At 41.1% G+C, this 25000-nt stretch overlaps 2 protein-coding genes and 1 pseudogene across 2 annotated transcripts in view; 2 read left to right on the top strand and 1 right to left on the bottom strand.

The window, feature by feature from the left end:
• Window positions 1-249: 249 nt before the first annotated feature.
• LOC134873703 (gelsolin-like) lies at window positions 250-15419 on the top strand (annotated as a pseudogene).
• Window positions 6142-9241, top strand: LOC134873416 (zinc finger MYM-type protein 1-like). The gene is made up of 3 exons (XM_063896999.1): window positions 6142-7836; window positions 7941-8043; window positions 8587-9241. Exons 1-3 carry the CDS (start codon window positions 6336-6338, stop codon window positions 8723-8725), a joined length of 1743 nt encoding a protein of 580 aa, XP_063753069.1. The 5' UTR covers window positions 6142-6335; the 3' UTR covers window positions 8726-9241.
• Window positions 15420-15481: 62 nt separating the features above from the next.
• LOC134873415 (disabled homolog 2-interacting protein-like) overlaps window positions 15482-25000 on the bottom strand; it is a 23075-nt gene continuing 13556 nt past the window's right edge. Inside the window, 3 exon segments of the mRNA XM_063896998.1 lie at window positions 15482-16760; window positions 16842-16929; window positions 19260-19339. Of these exon segments, the coding sequence (XP_063753068.1) occupies window positions 16590-16760; window positions 16842-16929; window positions 19260-19339 (339 nt within the window). The 3' untranslated portion in view covers window positions 15482-16589.

Raw genomic sequence — 25000 nt, 5'->3', positions numbered from 1 at the left:
TTAGGAAAACATTGATGATTTTGGAGAGGTAGTCAGATATTCAAACCAAACCTCAGAGAGCCTATTCCTCTCTCCCCATGACATCCTGCTCTGAGAGAGATTATTGGGCCCTCAGTACACCTGAACACCTGAGCAGCTGAACACCTGAGCAGCTGAACACCTGAGCAGCTGAACACCTGAGCAGCTGAACACTCGTTGTGAAGTTCAGAACATCAGAGAGCTGTGGCTCCTCCCCCCGCAGGTGACATCATGGCGTTTGAAGATGCAGGTCAGAGGGCGGGGCTTCAGGTATGGCGAGTGGAGAACATGGAGCTGGTTCCTGTTCCTGTCAGTCTGTACGGAGGGTTCTACAGCGGGGACGCTTACCTGGACCTGAACAGCATCGAGAACCGGAGGGGAACCCTGCAGCATGACCTGCACGATTGGATCGGTATGGCAATACGTCATGTACTAATACTGCGATACTCCATGTACTAATACTGCGATACTCCATGTACTAATACTGCGATACGTCATGTACTAATACTGCGATACTCCATGTACTAATACTGCGATACTCCATGTACTAATACTGCGATACGTCATGTACTAATACTGCGATACTCCATGTACTAATACTGCAATACGTCGTGTACTAATACTGCGATACGTCATGTACTAATACTGCAATACGTCGTGTACTAATACTGCGATACTCATGTACTAATACTGCGATACTCCATGTACTAATACTGCGATACGTCATGTACTAATACTGCGATACTCATGTACTAATACTGCGATACTCCATGTACTAATACTGCGATACGTCATGTACTAATAACTGCGATACTCCATGTACTAATACCTGCGATACGTCATCTAATAATACTGCGATACTCATGTACTAATACTGCAATACTCCATGTACTAATACTGCGATACGTCATGTACTAATACTGCGATACTCCATGTACTAATACTGCGATATCCATGTACTAATACTGCGATACGTCATCTAATAATACTGCGATACACCATGTACTAATACTGCGATACTCCATGTACTAATACTGCGATATCGTCATGTACTAATACTGCGATACATGTAACTGCAAGTGTGTACTAATACTGCGATCTCATTGTACTAATACTGCGATTCTGCCATGTACTAATACTGCGGATACGTCATGTACTAATACTGCGATACTCCATGTTACTAACTGGAACGTCATTACTAATACTGCGATACGTCATGTACTAATACTGCGATACTCCATGTACTAATACTGCGATACGTCATGTACTAATACTGTGATACGTCATGTACTAATACTGCGATACTCCATGTACTAATACTGTGATACGTCATGTACTAATACTGCGATACTCCATGTACTAATACTGCGATACGTCATGTACTAATACTGTGATACGTCATGTACTAATACTGCGATACGTCATGTACTAATACTGCGATACTCCATGTACTAATACTGCGATACGTCATGTACTAATACTGCGATACTCCATGTACTAATACTGCGATACGTCATGTACTAATACTGCGATACTCCATGTACTAATACTGCGATACGTCATGTACTAATACTGCGATACTCCATGTACTAATACTGCGATACGTCATGTACTAATACTGTGATACGTCATGTACTAATACTGCGATACTCCATGTACTAATACTGTGATACGTCATGTACTAATACTGCGATACGTCATGTACTAATACTGCGATACGTCATGTACTAATACTGCGATACGTCATGTACTAATACTGCGATACTCCATGTACTAATACTGCGATACTCCATGTACTAATACTGTGATACGTCATGTACTAATACTGCGATACTCCATGTACTAATACTGCGATACGTCATGTACTAATACTGTGATACGTCATGTACTAATACTGCGATACGTCATGTACTAATACTGCGATACTCCATGTACTAATACTGCGATACGTCATGTACTAATACTGCGATACTCCATGTACTAATACTGCGATACTCCATGTACTAATACTGCGATACTCCATGTACTAATACTGCGATACTCCATGTACTAATACTGCGATACTCCATGTACTAATACTGCAATACTCCATGTACTAATACTGTGATACGTCATGTACTAAAACTGCGATACGTCATGTACTAATACTGCGATACGTCATCTAATAATACTGCGATACTCCATGTACTAATACTGCGATACTCCATGTACTAATACTGTGATACGTCATGTACTAATACTGCGATACGTCATCTAATAATACTGCGATACTCCATGTACTAATACTGCGATACGTCATGTACTAATACTGTGATACTCCATGTACTAATACTGCGATACTCCATGTACTAATACTGTGATACTCCATGTACTAATACTGCGATACGTCATGTACTAAAACTGCGATACTCCATGTACTAATACTGCGATACTCCATGTACTAATACTGCAATACTCCATGTACTAATACTGTGATACGTCATGTACTAAAACTGCGATACGTCATCTAATAATACTGCGATACTCCATGTACTAATACTGCGATACTCCATGTACTAATACTGTGATACGTCATGTACTAATACTGCGATACGTCATCTAATAATACTGCGATACTCCATGTACTAATACTGCGATACGTCATGTACTAATACTGCGATGCTCCATGTACTAATACTGCGATACTCCATGTACTAATACTGCGATACTCCATGTACTAATACTGTGATACGTCATGTACTAATACTGCGATACGTCATCTAATAATACTGCGATACTCCATGTACTAATACTGCGATACTCCATGTACTAATACTGCGATACGTCATCTAATAATACTGCGATACTCCATGTACTAATACTGCGATACTCCATGTACTAATACTGCGATACGTCATGTACTAATACTGCGATACGTCATGTACTAATACTGCGATACTCCATGTACTAATACTGTGATACGTCATGTACTAATACTGCGATACGTCATGTACTAATACTGCGATGCTCCATGTACTAATACTGCGATACTCCATGTACTAATACTGCGATACTCCATGTACTAATACTGTGATACGTCATGTACTAATACTGCGATACGTCATGTACTAATACTGCGATACTCCATGTACTAATACTGCGATACTCCATGTACTAATACTGCAATACGTCGTGTACTAATACTGCGATACTCCATGTACTAATACTGCGATACGTCATCTAATAATACTGCGATACTCCATGTACTAATACTGCGATACTCCATGTACTAATACTGCAATTAAGGATCATTACTAAAATCTGTGGAACAGGAGAGGTCCCGGGGCCGGACCCTGAGGGACACCACCTATACAGAGTACTATATAGTAGTTGTAGTACTAGCAGCTATTGTAGTAGCCTCTTATCTGCGCTGTGATTGGACGGTAGGCTCAGACTGCTCGCAGGATGAGAGTGGTGCAGCGACCATATTTGCGGTGCAGATGGACGACTTCCTGCAGGGGGCGCCGGTCCAGTACCGGGAGGTCCAGGGCCATGAGTCCAGCACCTTCAGCGGGTACTTCAAGACAGGACTCAAGTACATGGTAACCACAGAATCAGAACCACCTGTGATGTAAAGATTGGTTCCCTGTGATGACATCACTTCCTCTCACAGAAAGGGGGAGTGGCCTCAGGGTTCCAACACGTGCAGACAGGGTAATGGAGGTCGGCGTCAGCTAGGAGAGCTTCAACCAGGGAGACAGCTTCATCCTGGACTTGGGAGAGGTGAGACAGGTGATGGGTTGAGACCGGTGGAGAAGGGGGACAGGTGGAGGGGTGAGACAGGCAGACTGCCAGATTTTAACCTCTCTTTCTGCAGGAAATCATCCAGTGGCCTGGTTCCCATAGCAACCTCCTTGAGAAGCTGAAGGCCACCGTGGTGAGTGACATCATCATGACATGACAACATCAGCATCATTCAGTGACATCTCCACTGACTGATTGATTGACAGGTGTCCAAAGGAATCCGTGATGATGAGCGGTGTGGGCGGAGCCAGCTGCTGCTCTGTGAGGAGGGGGAGGAGCCAGAGAGGATGCTGGAGGTGATGACCACTTCCTGTTGTCCTCTGACACCTGACCTCTGACCCCAGGTCCTTGGGGAGAAGCCTGAGCTTCCTGACGCTTACAGCCATGACACCAAGATGGACGCCTCCAACAGGAAGCAGGCGAAGCTGTACCAGGTAACGTTTAAGTCAGCAGACAGGCTTTCATTGTGAAGCACAAACAGGAAGTGTTTACCTGTGTGTCAGGTGTCCAACGCCGGCGGGGAGCTAGAGGTCACCATGGTGGCCAACCACAGCCCTTTCTCCCAGGATGCTTTGCGGTCCAGCGAGTGTTTCATCCTGGACAACGGAGCCAACGGACACGTCTACGTGTGGAAAGGTATCACCTGCTCCTGCATCCCAATGTCCAGTTATACACCTGCAGACTGTGTGTGTGTGTGTGTGTGTGTGTGTGTGTGTGTGTGTGTGTGTGTGTGTGTGTGTGTGTGTGTGTGTGTGTGTGTGTGTGTGTGTGTGTGTGTGTGTGTGTCTGTGTGTCTGTGTGTGTGTGTGTGTCTGTGTGTGTGTGTGTGTGTGTGTAAGGAGGCAAACACTGAGGAGCGTCTGAAGAGTGCTGAGCAGTTCATCCACAAGATGAACTATCCAACATACACACACACACACACACAGTTCTACTCCGAGTCCCTCCCGGATGACTGAACTTCTCACCTTATCCCTAAGGGAGATGCCAGCCACCCTGCGGAGAAATCCCATTTCGGCCGCTTGTATCCGCGATCTCGTTCTTTCGGTCCTGACCCATCCTTCATGACCATAGGTGAGGGTAGGAACGAAGATGGCCCGGTAGACAGAGCGCTTTGCCTTCTGGCTCAGCTCCCTTTTCGTCACAACGGTGCAGTAAAGCGACTGCAGTACCGCTCCCGCTGCTCCGATTCTCCGGCCCATCTCACGCTCCATTGTTCCCTCACTCGAGAACAAGACCCCGAGATACTTGAACTCCTTCACTTGGGGTGAGGCTTCATTCCCTACCTGGAGTGGACAGTCCATCGGTTTCCTGCTGAGAACCATGGCCTCAGATTTGGAGGTGCTGATCCTCATCCCAGCCGCTTCACACTCGGCCGCGAACCGATCCAGTGAGTGCTGAAGGTCACAGACCGATGAAGCCATTAGGACCACATCATCTGCAAAAAGCAGTAGTGCAATCCTTAGCCCACCGAACTGCAGACCCCCTCCCCCACGACTACGCCAGGGCTTACCAGGTCTGTCCAGAGGCTTCCCCCGCCACTCGACCCAACTCACCACCAGATGGTGATCAGTTGACAACTCCGCCCCTCTCTTCACCCGAGTCTCCAAAACATGCGGCCTCAGGTCCGATAACAAAATCGATCATGGACCTTCTGCCTAGGGTGCTCTGGTACCACGTACACTTATGAGCATCCTTATGTTCGAACATGGTGTTTGTTACGGCCAATCCATGACGAGCACAGAAGTCCAGTGACTAACCACCACCCCGGTTCAGATCAGGGGGGCCGTTCCTCCCAATCCCGCCCTTCCAAGTGTCTCCATCATTGCCCACGTGTGCGTTGAAGTCTCCCAGCAAGACTAAGGAGTCCCCTTCAGGAGCCCCATACAGGACTTCTTTCAGGGTCTCCAAGAAGGCCGAATACTCTGAGCTGCTGTTTGGTGCATAAGCACACACAACAGTCAGAGTTCCCCCCCCCCATAACCCGCAGGCGTAGGGAGGCGACCCTCTCCTCCACTGGGGTAAACTCCAACAAAGTGGCACTCAACCGGGGGCTTGTGAGCAGTGGCGGTGCGTCAATAGTGGGCGCTTGGGCGCCACCCACCCTGACTTTTTGAGTTAACGTTATATATACAACATAATTGAAATAAGAAATGTACCGTGTTTATGGGTTAAATGTGTATGGGAGACCACTGTCAAGAACCGCTAAAATGTGTCCGGACATAATATATTGCCATTCGCCTTTTCTGAGAATAGGCAGGTCGGCTACCGTCCGTGGGCGCCGATAACATGGGAGTCTATAGGAGAGCTTATACTTTTCTCAGTCATTTTAGCAAGGATAGCTTTTCATTGGGGATGAAACTTAGATCTGTGGGCGCTAATCTTTGCGCCCACAGCCAATGGCATTGTTTCTTAGTTCAATGTGACATTCTTAGATACGCGATTGGACTATTTCGGCGAATCAGCATCGTTATCATTCCCTAACCACAAGCGTAAAGAGCAGCACCGTAGCTAGCTGAAACTTAGATTGAGTGAATATGGCGACATCGATGGCTGAGAACTCCGTGCAAGCTCTACTTAAAACACCGTTTCATCGACTATCAGATGTCGAAAAGAAGAAATTGAAAGACTTGGGACCCGAGCGTCCGGATTTAAACATTCAACAGACGACCACTGATCGCGGGAGAACCTACACTCGGACTTTCTCCTCAAACTTGTATGCTAAGCGGAATTGGTTAGCTGGTTGTACAGTGAGCAATGCCTTTTTTTGTTTCCCTTGTCTGTTATTTCAAAGTCCTGGGACTGAAACACTTTGGACTACAACCGGGATGAAGGATCTAAAGCACTTCACACAAAAATGTAAGAAGCACGAATGTGGCCGCAGCCACCTAACCAACTGTCTTAAGCTAAACCTCTTTGGAAGACTGAGCATTGCCGAGCAGCTGGATGAAGGATACCGAATTGGCATTCGGAAACATAATGAAGAGGTGAGAAAAAACCGACACATCCTCTCCAGAATAATAGACTGTGTGAAGTTCTGTGGTGCCTTTGAGTTGGCCCTTCGTGGCCATGACGAGAGCGAAAACTCGGAGAACCCAGGGATTTTTCGTGGCTTGGTGGACGTCGTTGCATCACTGGACGGTGTACTGAAAGAGCATCTGGAGAGCGCAACTGTCTTTAAGGGAACATCCAAAACAGTCCAGAATGAACTTCTTGACTGTATGCTGTCTGTTGTGAGGGAAAAGATCATCAGTGAAGTTCAAAGCAGCGATTTTCTATCGATCCAAGCAGATGAAACCACGGACATTAGCACACAAGCCCAACTTGTGCTTGTGCTTCGCTACATCAACGATAAGAATCTGGTGGAAAGATTCTTTGAGTTCATCCCTCTGCAGTCGGCTACAGCAGAGACCATTGCCGATGCTTTAAAAGAACGCCTTGCTGCCATCCTCCCAGGTGAGCAGAAAAGTAAACTCATCTGCCAGGCATATGACGGTGCTAGTGTAATGAGGGGTGCCACTTCAGGAGTTCAGAAGAGAATCCGGGATGACTACCCAACAGCCCACTATATCCACTGCTATGCCCATCAGCTCAATCTTATCATGCAACAGGCTACCTCCCACGTAGTCAAAGTCAAACACTTTTTTTCCGACCTGGGTGGATTTTCTGCGTTTTTTTCAAGATCCCCCAAGCGGACCAGTGTGCTTGATGAGGTAGTGGCCCATAGACTACCAACAGCCAGCACTGTGAGATGGAACTTTCACAGCCGTGCCGTCAATACTGTGTTTGAGCAAAGAGAACACCTCGTTGAATGCTTTGAAAGAATTCGAGCATCAGGTGGCTTTGATGACAAGACCAGCCAAGAAGCAGGAGGCTACATCAGGCTACTGGAGGATCCTCAGTTCAACTTCTTCCTGCAACTGTTTCATAAAATAATGCCACACGTGGACGTCCTCTATGCCAAGCTCCAGAAGAGAGACATAGATTCAGTCCATATAGATGCATCCAGCAGTTCCAAGAGGACATACAAAAAATCAGGTAATCTCATTGTTACTCTGTAAGCGTAGTCAGTGCATTCTTTCACTTGTACCATAGTTATAAGATAAACATGATTTGTAAATGATTGTTATTTTTATTTACAGAGATTCTCTCCATGCAATGGTGGTGGAGCAAAGCAGTGGCTCTCAGCAGCCGAGGAAGCGCCGGGCTGTGTCGGAAGATGAGCTTAGAAGGATTGCTGCTGAGGTGAGTGTCAAAATCAGCAGATGCCTGTGTTACAGTTAAATCCATGCAAATAGGTTTGATATACAGTATATTTGAGTTAATAACATGGCTGGAGTTCAATATTTAGAGACTGAAATACTGAGTTCTTTGGTGGTAGGGGGTGTGCTTGACCATAGGGGTATGGCCATACAAATGTTAATGTCATGGCTTCAGACATAGGCCAACCATCAGGGTCTGATTGCTCTGGCACCTAGACCAACAAAAGCCAGGAACCAAATCTGATAGCTCTGGTTCTTAGACACACAAAAGCAAAGAACCAAGTCTGATAGGTTTAAACATAAACAAAAGGCTAAGCTTGATTGCTCTGACCTGGTGCTATGCAAACTAAGAGTGTGGGTCTATTTGAGATGTAGTTTGGTGTGTAAGATTATGGTCTGATTTAAATAAATCATCTAAACTTAACCCAGACTAAGACTTGGCTTTAAGTGATCTGATATAGATATTTCCCACAACTTATCTGTCTCTCCTCTCTCTCTCTCTCTCTCTCTCTATATTTATCTGTAGGTATGTGACACCATACTTGGACACACCAAGGAACGCTTTGCCTTCAAAGACCACCTCATCAGTGCCACCTTACTGCAGGGCAACCAGTTTGAATGCTACCTCAAGGTATTCCCTGAAGTTGCTTTGGCCACCACATTGAAGGCCTATCCAATTCTGGATGGAGGCAAGCTGAAGACAGAGCTTGGCCTCATCTATGGCACAGACGAATTCAGATCCTGCCGTAGTGCTGTGGATCTTTTCCAGTTGTTCATGGAAAACAATCTATCTGAGGTATTTTCAGAGACAGTTACACTGCTGAAAATCATGATCACAACTCCCATGACCACTGCTGAGGCTGAGAGGTGTTTTTCAACTCTGAAAAGGATTAAAACCTTCCTCAGGAACACCATGAGTCAGGAGAGACTGAATGCCTTAGCCATGCTCTCAATGGAAAAAAGGCTGGTCACAGACATGATTGACTTTAACCAGAGAGTTATTGAGGAATTTGCCAGCTTGAAAGAGAGGAGGGCTACATTTCTTTACAAGTAGTGGGGCCTACTCTGGCACATAAATGTCAAATGTGATGAATATGTGTCTGAATACTAATCTAAACCTAGTTCCAATGTTTGTAATGAGCAGTGTGTTTCTGTTTAATACATCTTTGTTTTTCAATATATTCTACTGAATCTCTTTTGTGGGTTATTTTCTCATTGCGGAGTGCTATTTAAACTGCGCCCCCCCAAAAAAAATGTTCACCAGCCGCCACTGCTTGTGAGTATCCCCACACCCGCTCGGCGCCTCACACCTTGGGCAACTCCGGAGAAGAATAGAGTCCAACCCCTATGCCGGGTGTCCTCACTTTCATGTGTGTTTGTCATGAGGTCTTTTGAACCAATCTTAGTCTGGCCCCTTACCTGAGACCAATTTGCCATGGGAGACCCTACCAGGAACACAAGGTTCCAAGGTTAAGATGTCTTTTTTTCTATAATACAAGAGGTGAAGCTGCATTGGAACACACACACACACACACACACACACACACACACACACACACACACACACACACACTAACACTGTCTCCCCCCTCAGGTACAGGTCCTCCCTGAGCTCAGGGAGACTCCGCTCTTCCAACAGTTCTTTAAGAACTGGAGGGACCCTGAGGACACCGTTGGCATGGGAAAAGCCTACGTGTCCAGTCATGGTGGACCGCGGAGACGGAGACAAGCAGGTGAAGGGAACAACTACAGTGCTAAGACTCATGGGAGATGTAGTTTCTCAAAACAGTGGATGAAGTCATGTGACCGTCCTGTAGCTCCTTTATAGCCCAACATTAGCTTCTTACTTCAGAAATCATCAAGGTTTCAAGGTGTTATTGGTCATATGCACAGCAGATACAGCGTATATGTTGGCAATGAAAATCTTATGTCCCATGCTCCTCCAACAACTCAACATACATGGTGCAGATAAGATAATAAAATAGTGCAAAAAGAGAAGAATATTTACAATATCAACAATAAAGATTTGAGGATGTGAAATATATACACATGTGGAATACATTGAGAGTATTTAAACACTTTACTCTGTGGAATGAGGAGGTATGGACAGATGCATATATTATGTATAACAGATGTATATAATATATAGATATGTATAATATATAGATATGTATAATATATATATTAAACACATCTGTTATAGTACACACTTACATATATATATATGTAAGTGTGTACTATAACAGATGTGAGTAGACATTCACACAGCTCAGGAGTTCAGCAGTCTTATAGCCTGTGGTATAAAACTGTCTCTGAGTCTGGTGGTCTTGGTCCGGATGCTGCGGTACCGTCTGCCAGACGGCAGCAGACAGAACAGATTGTTGCTGGGGTGATGGGGGTCCTTGAATATCCTACCGGCCTTCTTCCTACACCGCTGGGTGTAGAGGTCCTCCATGGATGGCAGCTCCGTCCTGGTGATGTGCTGAGCAGTTTTCACCACCCTCTGTAGAGTCTTACGGTTGAGGGCGGTGCAACTGCCATACCAGGCGGTGATGCAGCCAGTCAGGATACTCTCGATGGTGCACCTGTAGAAGTTGCAGAGTATCCTGGAGTCCATGTTGAACTTCCGCAGCCTGCGGAGGAAGAAGAGCCGCTGTCGAGCCGTCTTGGATATGACCCTGGTGTGATGTGTCCATGTCAGGTCCTCACTGATGTTAACCCCGAGGAACCTGAAGCTGCTGACTCTCTCCACAGGAGTCCCGTCGATGGTGATGGGTGTGTGTGCCTCTCTCTGCCTCTTCCTGTAGTCCACAATCAGCTCCTTTGTTTTGCTGACGTTGAGATGGAGGTTGTTGTCCTGGCACCAAGATGTCAGGGCTCTGACCTCCTCTCTGTACGCCGTCTCGTCGCCGTCTGTGATCAGGCCGATGACGGTCGTGTCGTCAGCAAACTTGATGATGGTGTTGGAGCTGTGTGTGGCCACGCAGTCGTGCGTGAACAGGGAGTAGAGGAGAGGGCTGAGCACACAACCCTGAGGGGCTCCGGTGTTGAGGGTCAAGGTGGAGGATGTGATGTTCCCCATTCGCACTGCCTGGGATCTGCCCGTCAGGAAGCTCATGATCCAGTCACAGAGGGCGCTGTTGAGCCCAAGGTCCCTGAGCTTAATGATGAGCTTGGAGGGCACAATGGTATTGAATGCTGAACTGTAGTCAATGAACAGCATTCTCACAGAAGTGTTCCTCTGGTCCAGGTGGGAGAGGGCAGTGTGGAGGGTGAGGGAGATGGCATCATCCGTGGACCTGTTTGCTCTGTAGGCAAACTGCAGGGGGTCCAGTGAGTCAGGGAGGGAGGAGGTGATAAAGGTTTGACTAACCGCTCAAAGCACTTCATGATGATGGAGGTGAGTGCAACTGGGCGGTAGTCATTGAGGCAGATGGGTTTTGTCTTTTTGGGGACAGGGACAATGATGGACTCTTTACAACATGTGGGGACTACAGACTGGAGCAGTGACCTATTGAAAATGTCTGTGAACACATCTGCCAGCTGAACTGCACACACCTTGAGAGCACGGCCAGGGATGCCATCAGGTCCTGGAGCCCTGTGTGTGTTGATCCTTTTCAGAGATCTACACACATCTGCACTGGTTAAAACCAGTGAGCAGGGATCCTGGGCCTTTTGTGCCTCCACAGCCGGGGGCTTCTCAAAGCGTGCATAAAATGTGTTCAGTTCATCTGGGAGAGATGCAGACACTTCCTCAGCACCACTCGTTGTCCTTTTGTAGTCTGTTATTGTTTTTAGTCCAGACCACATATTTCTGGCGTTGGAGCCCTTGTAGTTCGACTCCACCTTGTCCCTGTATTGTCTTTTCGCACTGCTAATAGCTCTCCGGAGTGCATACCTGGAATTCCTGTACTCATCCAAATCACCGCCGCTGTGCGCGATGGCCCGTGCTTTAAGTTTAGCTCGGACCTCTCCGTTTATCCAGGGCTTCTCATTTGGGAATGTCCGTACAGTAATCCGCGGCACGACGTCATCGATGCATTTGCCGATGTAGCAAATGACCGCGTCAGTGTGTGTGTTTATATCGTCCTCCTCAAACACACACCACTCCGTGATGCCAAAGCAGTGGCGGAGAGCAGAGTCAGACTGCTCGGACCAACGCTGCACTGTCCTCGTCACAGGTCGGTCCCTCTTCAGTCTCTGCCGGTAAACGGGGAGCAGAAGAAGAGATATGTGGTCTGACTTGCCGAAGGGGGGGCGGGGGAGGGCTTTATATCCATGCCGGAAAGGAGTGTAAACATGGTCCAGTGTATTTCCACCGCGCGTGGGGCAGCTGACGTGCTGATAGTATTTCGGCAGGACTTTCTTCATGTTGGCTCTGTTAAAATCCCCGGCCACAATAAATGCGGCCTCTGGCCGAGAAGTCTCTGTCCTGTCGATAATCCCATACAGCTCCTCCAGCGCTGTGTTGTTGTCAGCGTGCGGCGGAACATACACTGCTGTTAGAACAACAGATGTGAACTCCCTCTGCAGATAAAAAGGCCGGCATCCGATCATGATGTGCTCTAGGCTGGGAGAACAGTCCGAAGAAATGATCTCCACATCTGAGCACCACTTGTTGTTCATCATGAAGCACACACCTCCTCCCTTGCTCTTCCCTGAGTTTATTGTCCGGTCCTGGCGATGAATGGAGAATCCGTGTGGAGCAATGGCGGCGTCCGGTATCGTGGGGTCGAGGCAAGTCTCCGTGAAAACCAAAACATTACAGGTCTTAATGTCCCGGCAGTTCAGGTAAAATTGAAGGCAGTGAAAAAATACGATTTGAAGGTGAAAATAAAAATTCAGAAAAAGATTTTGCTCTGTATTCTGGAACTCCTCTGCGGTCTAACCCTGAGAGCCTGAACCCATCACCTGTCTGCAGGTGCCCGTGGTGCAGGGCAAAGAGCCCGCCCACCTCATGAGCCTATTCGGGGGCCAGCCAATGGTGGTGTACAGGGGCGGGACTTCAAGAGAGGGTGGCCAATCAGAGAAGGCCGACAACCGCCTGTTCCAAGTCCGAGCCAATCTGGCGGGAGACTGCAGAGCTGTGGAGGTGAGTCAGTGTTACCTTTCTTTCAGTCTCGGACAGTATCTCGGCTCTGAATCGTAGCTGGGATGCTCACTGGCCTTTGAATGTCTGACCTTGGCTGGTTGTCAGGCCGGTAATCAGCCGCCCAGGATATTTTTACCTTAACAAAAAGATGAGGAGGCGTTTGGGTGCCGTTGGAAGATCCGCTGCTTTATCTCACTCAGAACGTGATAACATGTCTTTAAGCAGGTTCATAATGAGCTAAACTGGACACTTTTCCCCTCTCTACGCTACACATGTGCGCCTCACCACGGTCGTCGCCATTACACAGCCGGACAGTTCTTTTTCCCACAACCCCCAGGTGCACACGTCACACACATACCTCCCGGCCTCCGTTACTAAAAGGGGACAGGCCAAGCCTGTAACATCAGGATAACCATGCTCCTTTTAGTTCCTGAACTCCCCACGCTCATTTAAGACCCTCCTGGTGATTCAGTCTGTGTTGTAATCGAACAGTACAAACGCTGGACCGGACCAGCTTCATTCAAATACACATGTTGCCCCCCTGGAAAACACCTGGCATAAAGTGTGTCCCCGAGTCCGGTCTCCTCCCAAGTATAAAGTGTGTTCCTGAGTTCAGTCTCACAGGTCTACCCCCCTAGGGGGAGCCCTCCTCCCACCGGCTGAACTCCAGTGATGTCTTCCTTCTAGTCTCCCCCTCTGGGTCCTGGGTGTGGAGTGTGGCAGCAGCACCCCTCTGAGGCAAAGGGAGCCGAACATCCGGCCCCCAACCCCGCTGAGGGAGGGGGAGGAGTCGGGGTATCTGTTTGTTCCTTGAGAAAGTCCTCTGAACAGGAGCTCTGTTACAGATGCTTTCTGGGATGCGTTGGGGGGTCAGGATCAATACTGTCGTACCCCCCCGCCTGAAGAACAAGATGGATACTCATCCCCCCGTCTGTTCGCCTGGTTCTTAATGCTAACAGTTAACTCTGAGCAGCTGTCAGGTGGTTGTTCATGCTAACAGCTAACTCTGAGCAGCTGTCAGGTGGTTCTTAATGCTAACAGTTAACTCTGAGCAGCTGTCAGGTGGTTATGAATGCTAACAGCTAACTCTGAGCAGCTGTCAGGTGGTTGTTACTGCTAACAGCTAACTCTGAGCAGCTGTCAGGTGGTTATGAATGCTAACAGCTAACTCTGAGCAGCTGTCAGGTGGTTGTTAATGCTAACAGCTAACTCTGAGCAGCTGTCAGGTGGTTATGAATGCTAACAATTAACTCTGAGCAGCTGTCAGGTGGTAGTTACTGCTAACAGTTAACTCTGAGCAGCTGTCAGGTGGTAGTTACTGCTAACAGTTAACTCTGAGCAGCTGTCAGGTGGTTATGAATGCTAACAGCTAACTCTGAGCAGCTGTCAGGTGGTAGTTACTGCTAACAGCTAACTCTGAGCAGCTGTCAGGTGGTTGTTAATGCTAACAGCTAACTCTGAGCAGCTGTCAGGTGGTTGTTAATGCTAACAGCTAACTCTGAGCAGCTGTCAGGTGGTTATGAATGCTAACAATTAACTCTGAGCAGCTGTCAGGTGGTAGTTACTGCTAACAGTTAACTCTGAGCAGCTGTCAGGTGGTTCTTAATGCTAACAGCTAACTCTGAGCAGCTGTCAGGTGGTTGTTACTACTAACAGCTAACTCTGAGCAGCTGTCAGGTGGTTGTTACTGCTAACAGCTAACTCTGAGCAGCTGTCAGGTGGTTATGAATGCTAACAGCTAACTCTGAGCAGCTGTCAGGTGGTTGTTACTACTAACAGCTAACTCTGAGCAGCTGTCAGGTGGTTATGAATGCTAACAGCTAACTCTGAGCAGCTGTCAGGTGGTTGTTAATGCTAACAGCTAACTCTGAGCAGCTGTCAGGTGGTTCTTAATGCTAACAGCTAACTCTGAGCAGCTGTCGGTTCTTAATGCTAACAGCTAGCTCTCTGAGCAGCTGTCAGGTGGTTCATAATGCTAACAGCTAGCTCTCTGAGCAGCTGTCAGGTGGTTCATAATGTTAACAGCTAGCTCTCTGAGCAGCTGTCAGGTGGATCTTAATGCTAACAGCTAACTCTCTTTGCAGCTTTGAAGTACCTGGACAGTGACCAGTCTGACGGAGACCATCGCACCCCGACTGTGATGGTGAAACAGGGATTTGAACCGCCAACCTTCACTGGCTGGTTCCTGGCCTGGAACACCGATTACTGGACCGAGTGACATCACTTCCTGTTTACACCTTCTGTGTTCTAATAAATAAAACCTGGTAAATCACCGTGACAACAGTTTGATAGTGTCATTGTTTATTGTTGGTCTTTATAAATACTGATAAATAACAAGAACAGAGACAGAAGCACAGTAGAGACCAGTAGAGTCCAGTAGAGACCAGTAGAGTCCAGTAGAGACCAGTAGATACCAGTATAGACCAGTCATATTTTAGAGTCCATCAGAGGACACAAGTTTCCAGTAGAGTTAGTTCAGTTGAGTTGAGTCGAGTTCAGTAACATCCATTAGAGTTTAGAAGAGTCCATTGAGACCAGCAGAGTCCAGTAGCGTCCATCTGAGACCAGTAAAGCCCAGTAGAGTCCAGGACAGCAGACATGTTCACAAACTATTCATCACAATTTAAAGTTTTACAATAAAATCTGATGTTTACATTTAAATCAGTAAATTCTCTGCAACACAAACTGAACTACGGAGGCCCAGAGCTGCCCATACTTTAAGCTAGGCTAACAGGCTAACAGCTTCCCCCCTGCTTCCAGTTTTTGTGCTATTATAGGGCAACGGACCTGACCTGACCGGATATCAGACTGTTCCTCTTAGACAAAATCTAATCATAAAAAACATTAATATATTCAAACTGTCGATGTGCCACTATTTAAATACACAAGAGCCGTTTACAGATAGTTACCACAAGTGGACCGAAGCTACAGAGCCATGTACAGGTGGGGTTGCTCTCACAGACCAGAGCCATGTACAGGTGGGGTTCCCCAGCAGACCAGAGCCATGTACAGGTGGGGTTCCCCAACAGACCAGAGCCATGTACAGGTGGGGTTCCCCAACAGACCAGAGCCATGTACAGGTGGGGTTCCCCAACAGACCAGAGCCATGTACAGGTGGGGTTGCCCCAACAGACCAGAGCCATGTACAGGTGGGGTTCCCCAACAGACCAGAGCCATGTACAGGTGGGGTTGCCCCAACAGACCAGAGATAACATGCAGTTTGGTTGTTGAAAGTTTCTAGCTCTTCACAGGAAGTGGCAAAAGGAAACAGGATATGATGTCAGAATTTGTAATATGTTCAAAAGGGGAACATGCAAAACAAAAAACAGGAAGTGAGGGGTAACCTATCAACGGGGGCGAAGCCAGATCAGAAGTCAGTTGATTGACAGGTCAATGGGTAGGACCTTGCCTGCAGTCAGAGCCAATCAGAGCACAGCTCAGCAGTTTCCGGAGTTCCGGAACTCTCCGTTCTCTGTGATCTGCAAAGACGATGTGTTGCTAGGAGAAAGGCCATTCCTCTGTGATGTCACCGCGTAACGCTCCTTCAGCTGTGTCAGTGCCGCCATCAGACGGGTGTTTGCCGCATCCAGGCTAGAGATCCTTTTCTCCTGGGAGACATAGCGAGGGGCACATTAACACAGCAAACTGACAGACAGAAAAGACAGACAGACAGACAGACAGACAGGTACCTGAGCCTCGATGATCTTCTGTTTGGAGTCCACAACAGCCTGCATGTCAGAGTGATCCTTCTTCAGCTCCTCCTCCACTGCCATCAATCTGCAGACAGACAGTTCAGAGGTGAGATATGTTTGCAGACAGACAGACAGACAGACAGACAGACAGACAGACAGACAGACAGACAGACAGACAGACAGACAGACAGACACACAGACAGACACACAGACAGACACAGACAGACAGACAGACAGACAGACAGACAGACACACAGACAGACAGACAGACAGACAGGCAGAATCAGAAATACTTTATTCATCTCAAATTGGGAAATGTTTTAGTTACCGCAGCAAAATGCATTACAATCTGAAGCATAGCAGAACATTAGAAATACAAATAAGAAGTATACAGATAGTAAATAGTTCACTGAAATGGAATATTAAATCAATATAATCTCAGAGTACAGAGAGCACGTTGAGTCCAGCTCACAGAGAGGCTGTGGAGCAGAGAGGGGGGTTATAGTACAGAGTTACTGCAGAGGGCAGGAAGGTTCTCCTGAACCTGTCCTGGTGACGGCGGACCTTGAGCAGTCTGTTGGAGCTCCCTGTCCTTCCAGGTGAGGGGGGTTATCCATGATGGACAGCAGTCTGTTCAGAGGTCCTCCTCTCCACCACAGCCTCTAAAGGGTCCACTTTGATGCCGATGACAGAGCCAGCTTTCCTGATCAGTTTATTGATTCTGCTGGTGTCACCGTCTGACCCCCAAGAGTGGGCGAGAGAGTCGGGGTGGGATCCGAAAGGAGCACGGGTCGGGAATCGAACCCGGGTCGCCGGCGTACGGTGCAGTTGCCCCAGCCAGTCGCGCCACGGCCGGGGCCACATGCTTATCTTTATCAACAAAAATCAGTAGGCTGGTGCTGAAGTTGTATGTGAGTTACTGGTTATTTTTTATGAGGCTTTGTTAAGTAGCCTAATTAATTGTTAGGTAGGGTAACCTCTCTCTCACCCTCTTTCTCGACTCGGTGCCTTTTGGATAGTTTTGAGTTACATTTTGACAAAACCGGTCAGACCTAAGTATTATTATGTTTTTTGGTGAAGTTAATGTTTATCATGATTGATTTTTGTTTGTTTTGTTATTATTAATTTGGAACAAACGAGGGTCAATTGTGTTTAAGAGCGCCGGCTCGCAGCTGCAGGCTCCGCTGCTTTAGAGCACCGCAGCGCATATCTTCAAGTTTAACCATTGAACTTCCAGTTTCACTGAGAAAGAGTTGTTCTTCTTGTAATAAATATCTCATCGAGGAAAAACACGCTGTATTTTTTCATTGCATTTTTAATATACAAAAAGATAAATAAATAATGAATTTCAATATAAAAATATTAATGATTTATCGAATGCCCACCCCATCTCTCTGGTCTTGGCCACATTCAGAAGCAGATGGTTTCTTCCAGTCCACTCCACAAAGCCCTCCACCAGTGCTCTGTACTCCTCCCCCGGTCCATCCTTTAAACACCCTACCACTGCAGGGTCATCAGAGAGCTCCTGCAGGTGGCATGACTCTGAGCTGTATTAAAGTCAGTGGTGTGTAAGGTGAACAGGAAGGGAGACAGCACAGTCCCCTGTGGGGCTCCTGTACTACCAACCACCACCTCAGACAGGACACTGCCCAGCCGGACACACTGTGGCCTGTCTGTGAGGTAGCTGGTGGTCCAGGAGATGGTGGACCCTCATAGCCTGCAGCTGGTCCCTCAGGAGCCGGGGCTGGATGGTGTTGAATGCACTGGAGAAATCAAAGAGGGTGATTCTCACAGTGCACCCCGACCCCTCCAGGTACGAGTGAGCACGCTGCAGCAGGTACATAATGGCATCGTCCATCCCCAGGTGAGGCTGGTAGGCAAATTGCAGAGGGTCAACAAATGATCTCACCTGCGGTCTGAGATGGGACAGGACCAGTCTCTCCAGCACCTTCATCATATGAGATGTGAGAGCTACTGGCTGATAGCCATTGAGCCCAGAAGGAGGATGTTGTGCAGTGGTTTGTCCCCAGACAGTGGCACAGTATACATTCTTGGTATCAGCACATAAAAGGTCCAGAGTGTTGTTGTCTCTGGGGGGGCATTTCACATCCTGAGTGAGTGAAGGTAGAGTTCTGTCCAGCAGGATTACAGTCCCCAGTGATGCTGATGAAAGCTTTTGGGTGTAGTGTTTGGAGTTTGGCCACAGTGGAGTGGCACACAGACTTTCAGTTCAGAGGTGAGATATGTTTGCAGACAGACAGACAGAGAGACAGAGAGACAGACAGACAGACAGACAGACAGACAGACAGACAGACAGACAGACAGACAGACAGACAGACAGACAGACAGACAGACAGACAGACAGACAGACAGACAGACAGACAGACAGACAGACAGACAGACAGACAGACAGACCTGCTGATGATGCTGTTCATCTGCAGGTCTTTGTCGTCCTGCAGCCTCCTCAGTCTGCTCTCTGTGTCTTCCAAACGCACCTGCAACACATTTACATCGCGTTCCAAATTATTATGCAAATTGGATTAAAGCGTCATAAACATTGGATGTTTTGTTTTTTAATTAAACTCATGGATGGTATTGTGTCTCAGGGCTCTTTGGATCATTGAAATCAATATCAGACACCTGTGATAATTAGTTTGCCAGGTGAGCCCAATCAAAGGAAAACTACTGAAAGGACGTTCCACATTATTGAGCAGGCCACAGGTTTCAAGCAATATGGGAAAGAAAAAGGATCTCTCTGCTGCCGGAAAGCGTCAAATAGTGCGATACCTTGGAGAAGGTTTGAAAACATTGGATATTTCACGAAGCGTGATCATCGTACTGGGAAGAGACCTGTGGCTGATTCAGAGCACAGACGGGTTCGTGCAGATGAAGGCATAATGAGGAAGGTTTCTGCCAGACAAATCCTCCGGATTAGGAGAGCAGAGCTAAAAGGTCACTGCAAAGCAGCAAACAGATATTTGAAGCCGCTGGTGCCGCTGGAGTCCCACGAACCTCAAGGTGTAGGATCCTCCAGAGGTTTGCAGTTGTGCATAAATCTACTACTCGGCCATCCCTAAACAATGCTCACAAGCAGAAACGGTTGCAGTGGCTCAGAAATACATGAAGACTCAAAGTCTTCTTTACTGAGGAGTGCAACCCTGGATGGTCCAGATGGATGGAGTAGTGGATGGTCCAGATGGATGGAGTATTGGATGGAGTAGTGGATGGTCCAGATGGATGGAGTAGTGGATGGAGTAGTGGATGGTCCAGATGGATGGAGTAGTGGATGGAGTAGTGGATGGAGTAGTGGATGGTCCAGATGGATGGAGTAGTGGATGGAGTAGTGGATGGTTGGTGGATGGAGTACTGGATGGAGTAGTGGATGGAGTAGTGGATGGTCCAGAGCTGGCCCCTTTAGGGTCCCTGGAGGTGTGAAAATGACCTCGGCAAAGTACAGAGCTCCTGACGGCCCACTTTGTTCCGTGGTACAAAAAGAAGAGCCGTGCCTTCCGTACGGGAATCACCTTCAGGCCTCTCAATGCACCACCTCTCAATGCACCACCTCTCAAAATACTGTAATCAATAATAATAAAAATACTGTAATCAATAATAATAACAACACTGTAATCAATAATAATAAAAATACTATAATCAATAATAATAAAAATACTATAATCAATAATAATAAAACACTGTAATCAATAATAATAAAAATACTATAATCAATAATAATAAAATACTGTAATCAATAATAATAAAAATACTATAATCAATAATAATAATAATACTGTAATCAATAATAAAAATAATAAAATACTGTAATCAATAATAAAAATAATAAAATACTGTAATCAATAATAATAATAATAAAATACTGTAATCAATAATAATAATAATAAAATACTGTAATCAATAATAATAAAAATACTGTAATCAATAATAATAAAAATACTATAATCAATAATAATAAAAATACTATAATCAATAATAATAAAAATAAAATACTGTAATCAATAATAATAAAAATACTATAATCAATAATAATACTGTAATCAATAATAAAAATAATAAAATACTGTAATCAATAATAATAATAATAACACTGTAATCAATAATAATAATAAAATACTGTAATCAATAATAATAATAACACTGTAATCAATAATAATACTGTAATCAATAATAATAAAATACTATAATCAATAATAATAAAATACTGTAATCAATAATAATAAAATACTGTAATCAATAATAATAATAATAATACTGTAATCAATAATAATAAAATACTATAATCAATAATAATAAAATACTGTAATCAATAATAATAAAATACTATAATCAATAATAATAAAATACTGTAATCAATAATAATAAAATACTGTAATCAATAATAATAATAATAATAATACTGTAATCAATAATAATAATAATACTGTAATCAATAATAATAATAAAAATACTGTAATCAATAATAATAAAATACTATAATCAATAATAATAAAATACTGTAATCAATAATAATAAAATACTGTAATCAATAATAATAATAATAATAATACTGTAATCAATAATAATAATAATAAAATACTGTAATCAATAATAATAATAACACTGTAATCAATAATAATAATAATAATACTGTAATCAATAATAATAAAATACTATAATCAATAATAATAAAATACTGTAATCAATAATAATAAAATACTGTAATCAATAATAATAATAATACTGTAATCAATAATAATAATAATAATACTGTAATCAATAATAATAATAAAAATACTGTAATCAATAATAATAAAAATACTATAATCAATAATAATAAAATACTGTAATCAATAATAATAATAATAATAACACTGTAATCAATAATAATAAAAATACTGTAATCAATAATAATAAAATACTGTAATCAATAATAATAAAAATACTGTAATCAATAATAATAAAATACTGTAATCAATAATAATAATAACACTGTAATCAATAATAATAAAATACTGTAATCAATAATAATAATAACACTGTAATCAATAATAATAATAACACTGTAATCAATAATAATAATAATACTGTAATCAATAATAATAAAATACTATAATCAATAATAATAAAATACTGTAATCAATAATAATAAAATACTGTAATCAATAATAATAATAATACTGTAATCAATAATAATAATAAAAATACTGTAATCAATAATAATAATAATACTGTAATCAATAATAATAATAATAAAATACTGTAATCAATAATAATAATAACACTGTAATCAATAATAATAATAATAATACTGTAATCAATAATAATAAAATACTATAATCAATAATAATAAAATACTGTAATCAATAATAATAAAATACTGTAATCAATAATAATAATAATAATAATACTGTAATCAATAATAATAATAATAATAATACTGTAATCAATAATAATAATAAAAATACTGTAATCAATAATAATAAAAATACTATAATCAATAATAATAAAATACTGTAATCAATAATAATAAAAATACTGTAATCAATAATAATAAAATACTGTAATCAATAATAATAAAATACTGTAATCAATAATAATAATAATAATAACACTGTAATCAATAATAATAAAAATACTGTAATCAATAATAATAAAATACTGTAATCAATAATAATAAAAATACTGTAATCAATAATAATAAAATACTGTAATCAATAATAATAAAATACTGTAATCAATAATAATAATAACACTGTAATCAATAATAATAAAATACTGTAATCAATAATAATAAAATACTGTAATCAATAATAATAATAACACTGTAATCAATAATAATAAAATACTGTAATCAATAATAATAAAAATACTGTAATCAATAATAATAATAACACTGTAATCAATAATAATAAAATACTGTAATCAATAATAATAATAATACTGTAATCAATAATAATAATAATACTATAATCAATAATAATAATAATAATACTGTAATCAATAATAATAATAATACTGTAATCAATAATAATAATAACACTGTAATCAATAATAATAAAATACTGTAATCAATAATAATAATAATACTGTAATCAATAATAATAATAATACTGTAATCAATAATAATAATAACACTGTAATCAATAATAATAAAATACTGTAATCAATAATAATAATAATACTGTAATCAATAATAAAAATAATAAAATACTGTAACCAATAATAATAATAATACTGTAATCAATAATAATAAAATACTGTAATCAATAATAATAAAATACTGTAATCAATAATAATAAAATACTGTAATCAATAATAATAAAATACTGTAATCAATAATAATAAAATACTGTAATCAATAATAAAAATAATAAAATACTGTAATCAATAATAATAAAATACTGTAATCAATAATAAAAATAATAAAATACTGTAATCAATAATAAAAATAATAAAATACTGTAATCAATAATAATAATAATACTGTAATCAATAATAATAATAATACTATAATCAATAATAATAATAAAATACTGTAATCAATAATAATAATAATAAAATACTGTAATCAATAATAATAAAATACTGTAATCAATAATAATAAAATACTGTAATCAATAATAATAATAATAATACTGTAATCAATAATAATAAAATACTGTAATCAATAATAAAAATAATAAAATACTGTAATCAATAATAATAATAATACTGTAATCAATAATAATAATAACACTGTAATCAATAATAATAAAATACTGTAATCAATAATAATAATAATAAAATACTGTAATCAATAATAATAAAATACTGTAATCAATAATAAAATACTGTAATCAATAATAATAATAATACTGTAACCAATAATAATAAAATACTGTAATCAATCATAATAATAAAATACTGTAATCAATAATAATAATAAAATACTGTAATCAATAATAATAATAACACTGTAACCAATAATAATAAATACTGTAATCAATCATAATAATAACACTGTAATCAATATAATAAAAATACTGTAATCAATAATAATAATAATACTGTAATCAATAATAATAATAATAAAAATACTGTAATCAATAATAATAATAATAAAAATACTGTAATCAATAATAATAAAAATACTGTAATCAATAATAATAATAATACTGTAATCAATAATAATAATAATAATAATACTGTAATCAATAACAATAATAATAAAAATACTGTAATCAATAATAATAATAATACTGTAATCAATAATAATAATAATAAAATACTGTAATCAATAATAATAATAATACTGTAATCAATAATAATAATAATAAAATACTGTAATCAATAATAATAATAATACTGTAATCAATAATAATAATACTGTAATCAATAATAATAATAATAAAATACTGTAATCAATAATAATAATACTGTAATCAATAATAATAAAAATACTGTAATCAATAATAATAAAAATACTGTAATCAATAATAATAAAATACTGTAATCAATAATAATAAAATACTGTAATCAATAATAATAAAAATACTGTAATCAATAATAATAAAATACTGTAATAAAAATACTGTAATCAATAATAATAATACTGTAATCAATAATAAAAATAATAAAATACTGTAATCAATAATAATAATAACACTGTAATCAATAATAATAAAATACTGTAATCAATAATAATAAAATACTGTAATCAATAATAATAAAAATACTGTAATCAATAATAATAAAATACTGTAATACAAATACTGTAATCAATAATAATAAAATACTGTAATAATAATACTGTAATCAATAATAATAACACTGTAATCAATAATAATAAAACACTGTAATCAATAATAATAAAACACTGTAATCAATAATAATAAAATACTGTAATCAATAATAATAAAAATACTGTAATCAATAATAATAAAATACTGTAATAAAAATACTGTAATCAATAATAATAAAATACTGTAATAATAATACTGTAATCAATAATAAAAATACTGTAATCAATAATAATAAAATACTGTAATAATAATACTGTAATCAATAATAATAATACTGTAATCAATAATAATAAAATACTGTAATAAAAATACTGTAATCAATAATAATAAAATACTGTAATATAATACTGTAATCAATAATAAAATACTGTAATCAATAAT

Source organism: Eleginops maclovinus, chromosome 12, assembly GCF_036324505.1.
Source record: "Eleginops maclovinus isolate JMC-PN-2008 ecotype Puerto Natales chromosome 12, JC_Emac_rtc_rv5, whole genome shotgun sequence".
In the NCBI taxonomy this organism is placed as follows: domain Eukaryota; kingdom Metazoa; phylum Chordata; class Actinopteri; order Perciformes; family Eleginopidae; genus Eleginops; species Eleginops maclovinus.
Note: the sequence above shows the minus strand (reverse complement) of the source record. Positions and strands in the feature narration are given on the sequence as shown.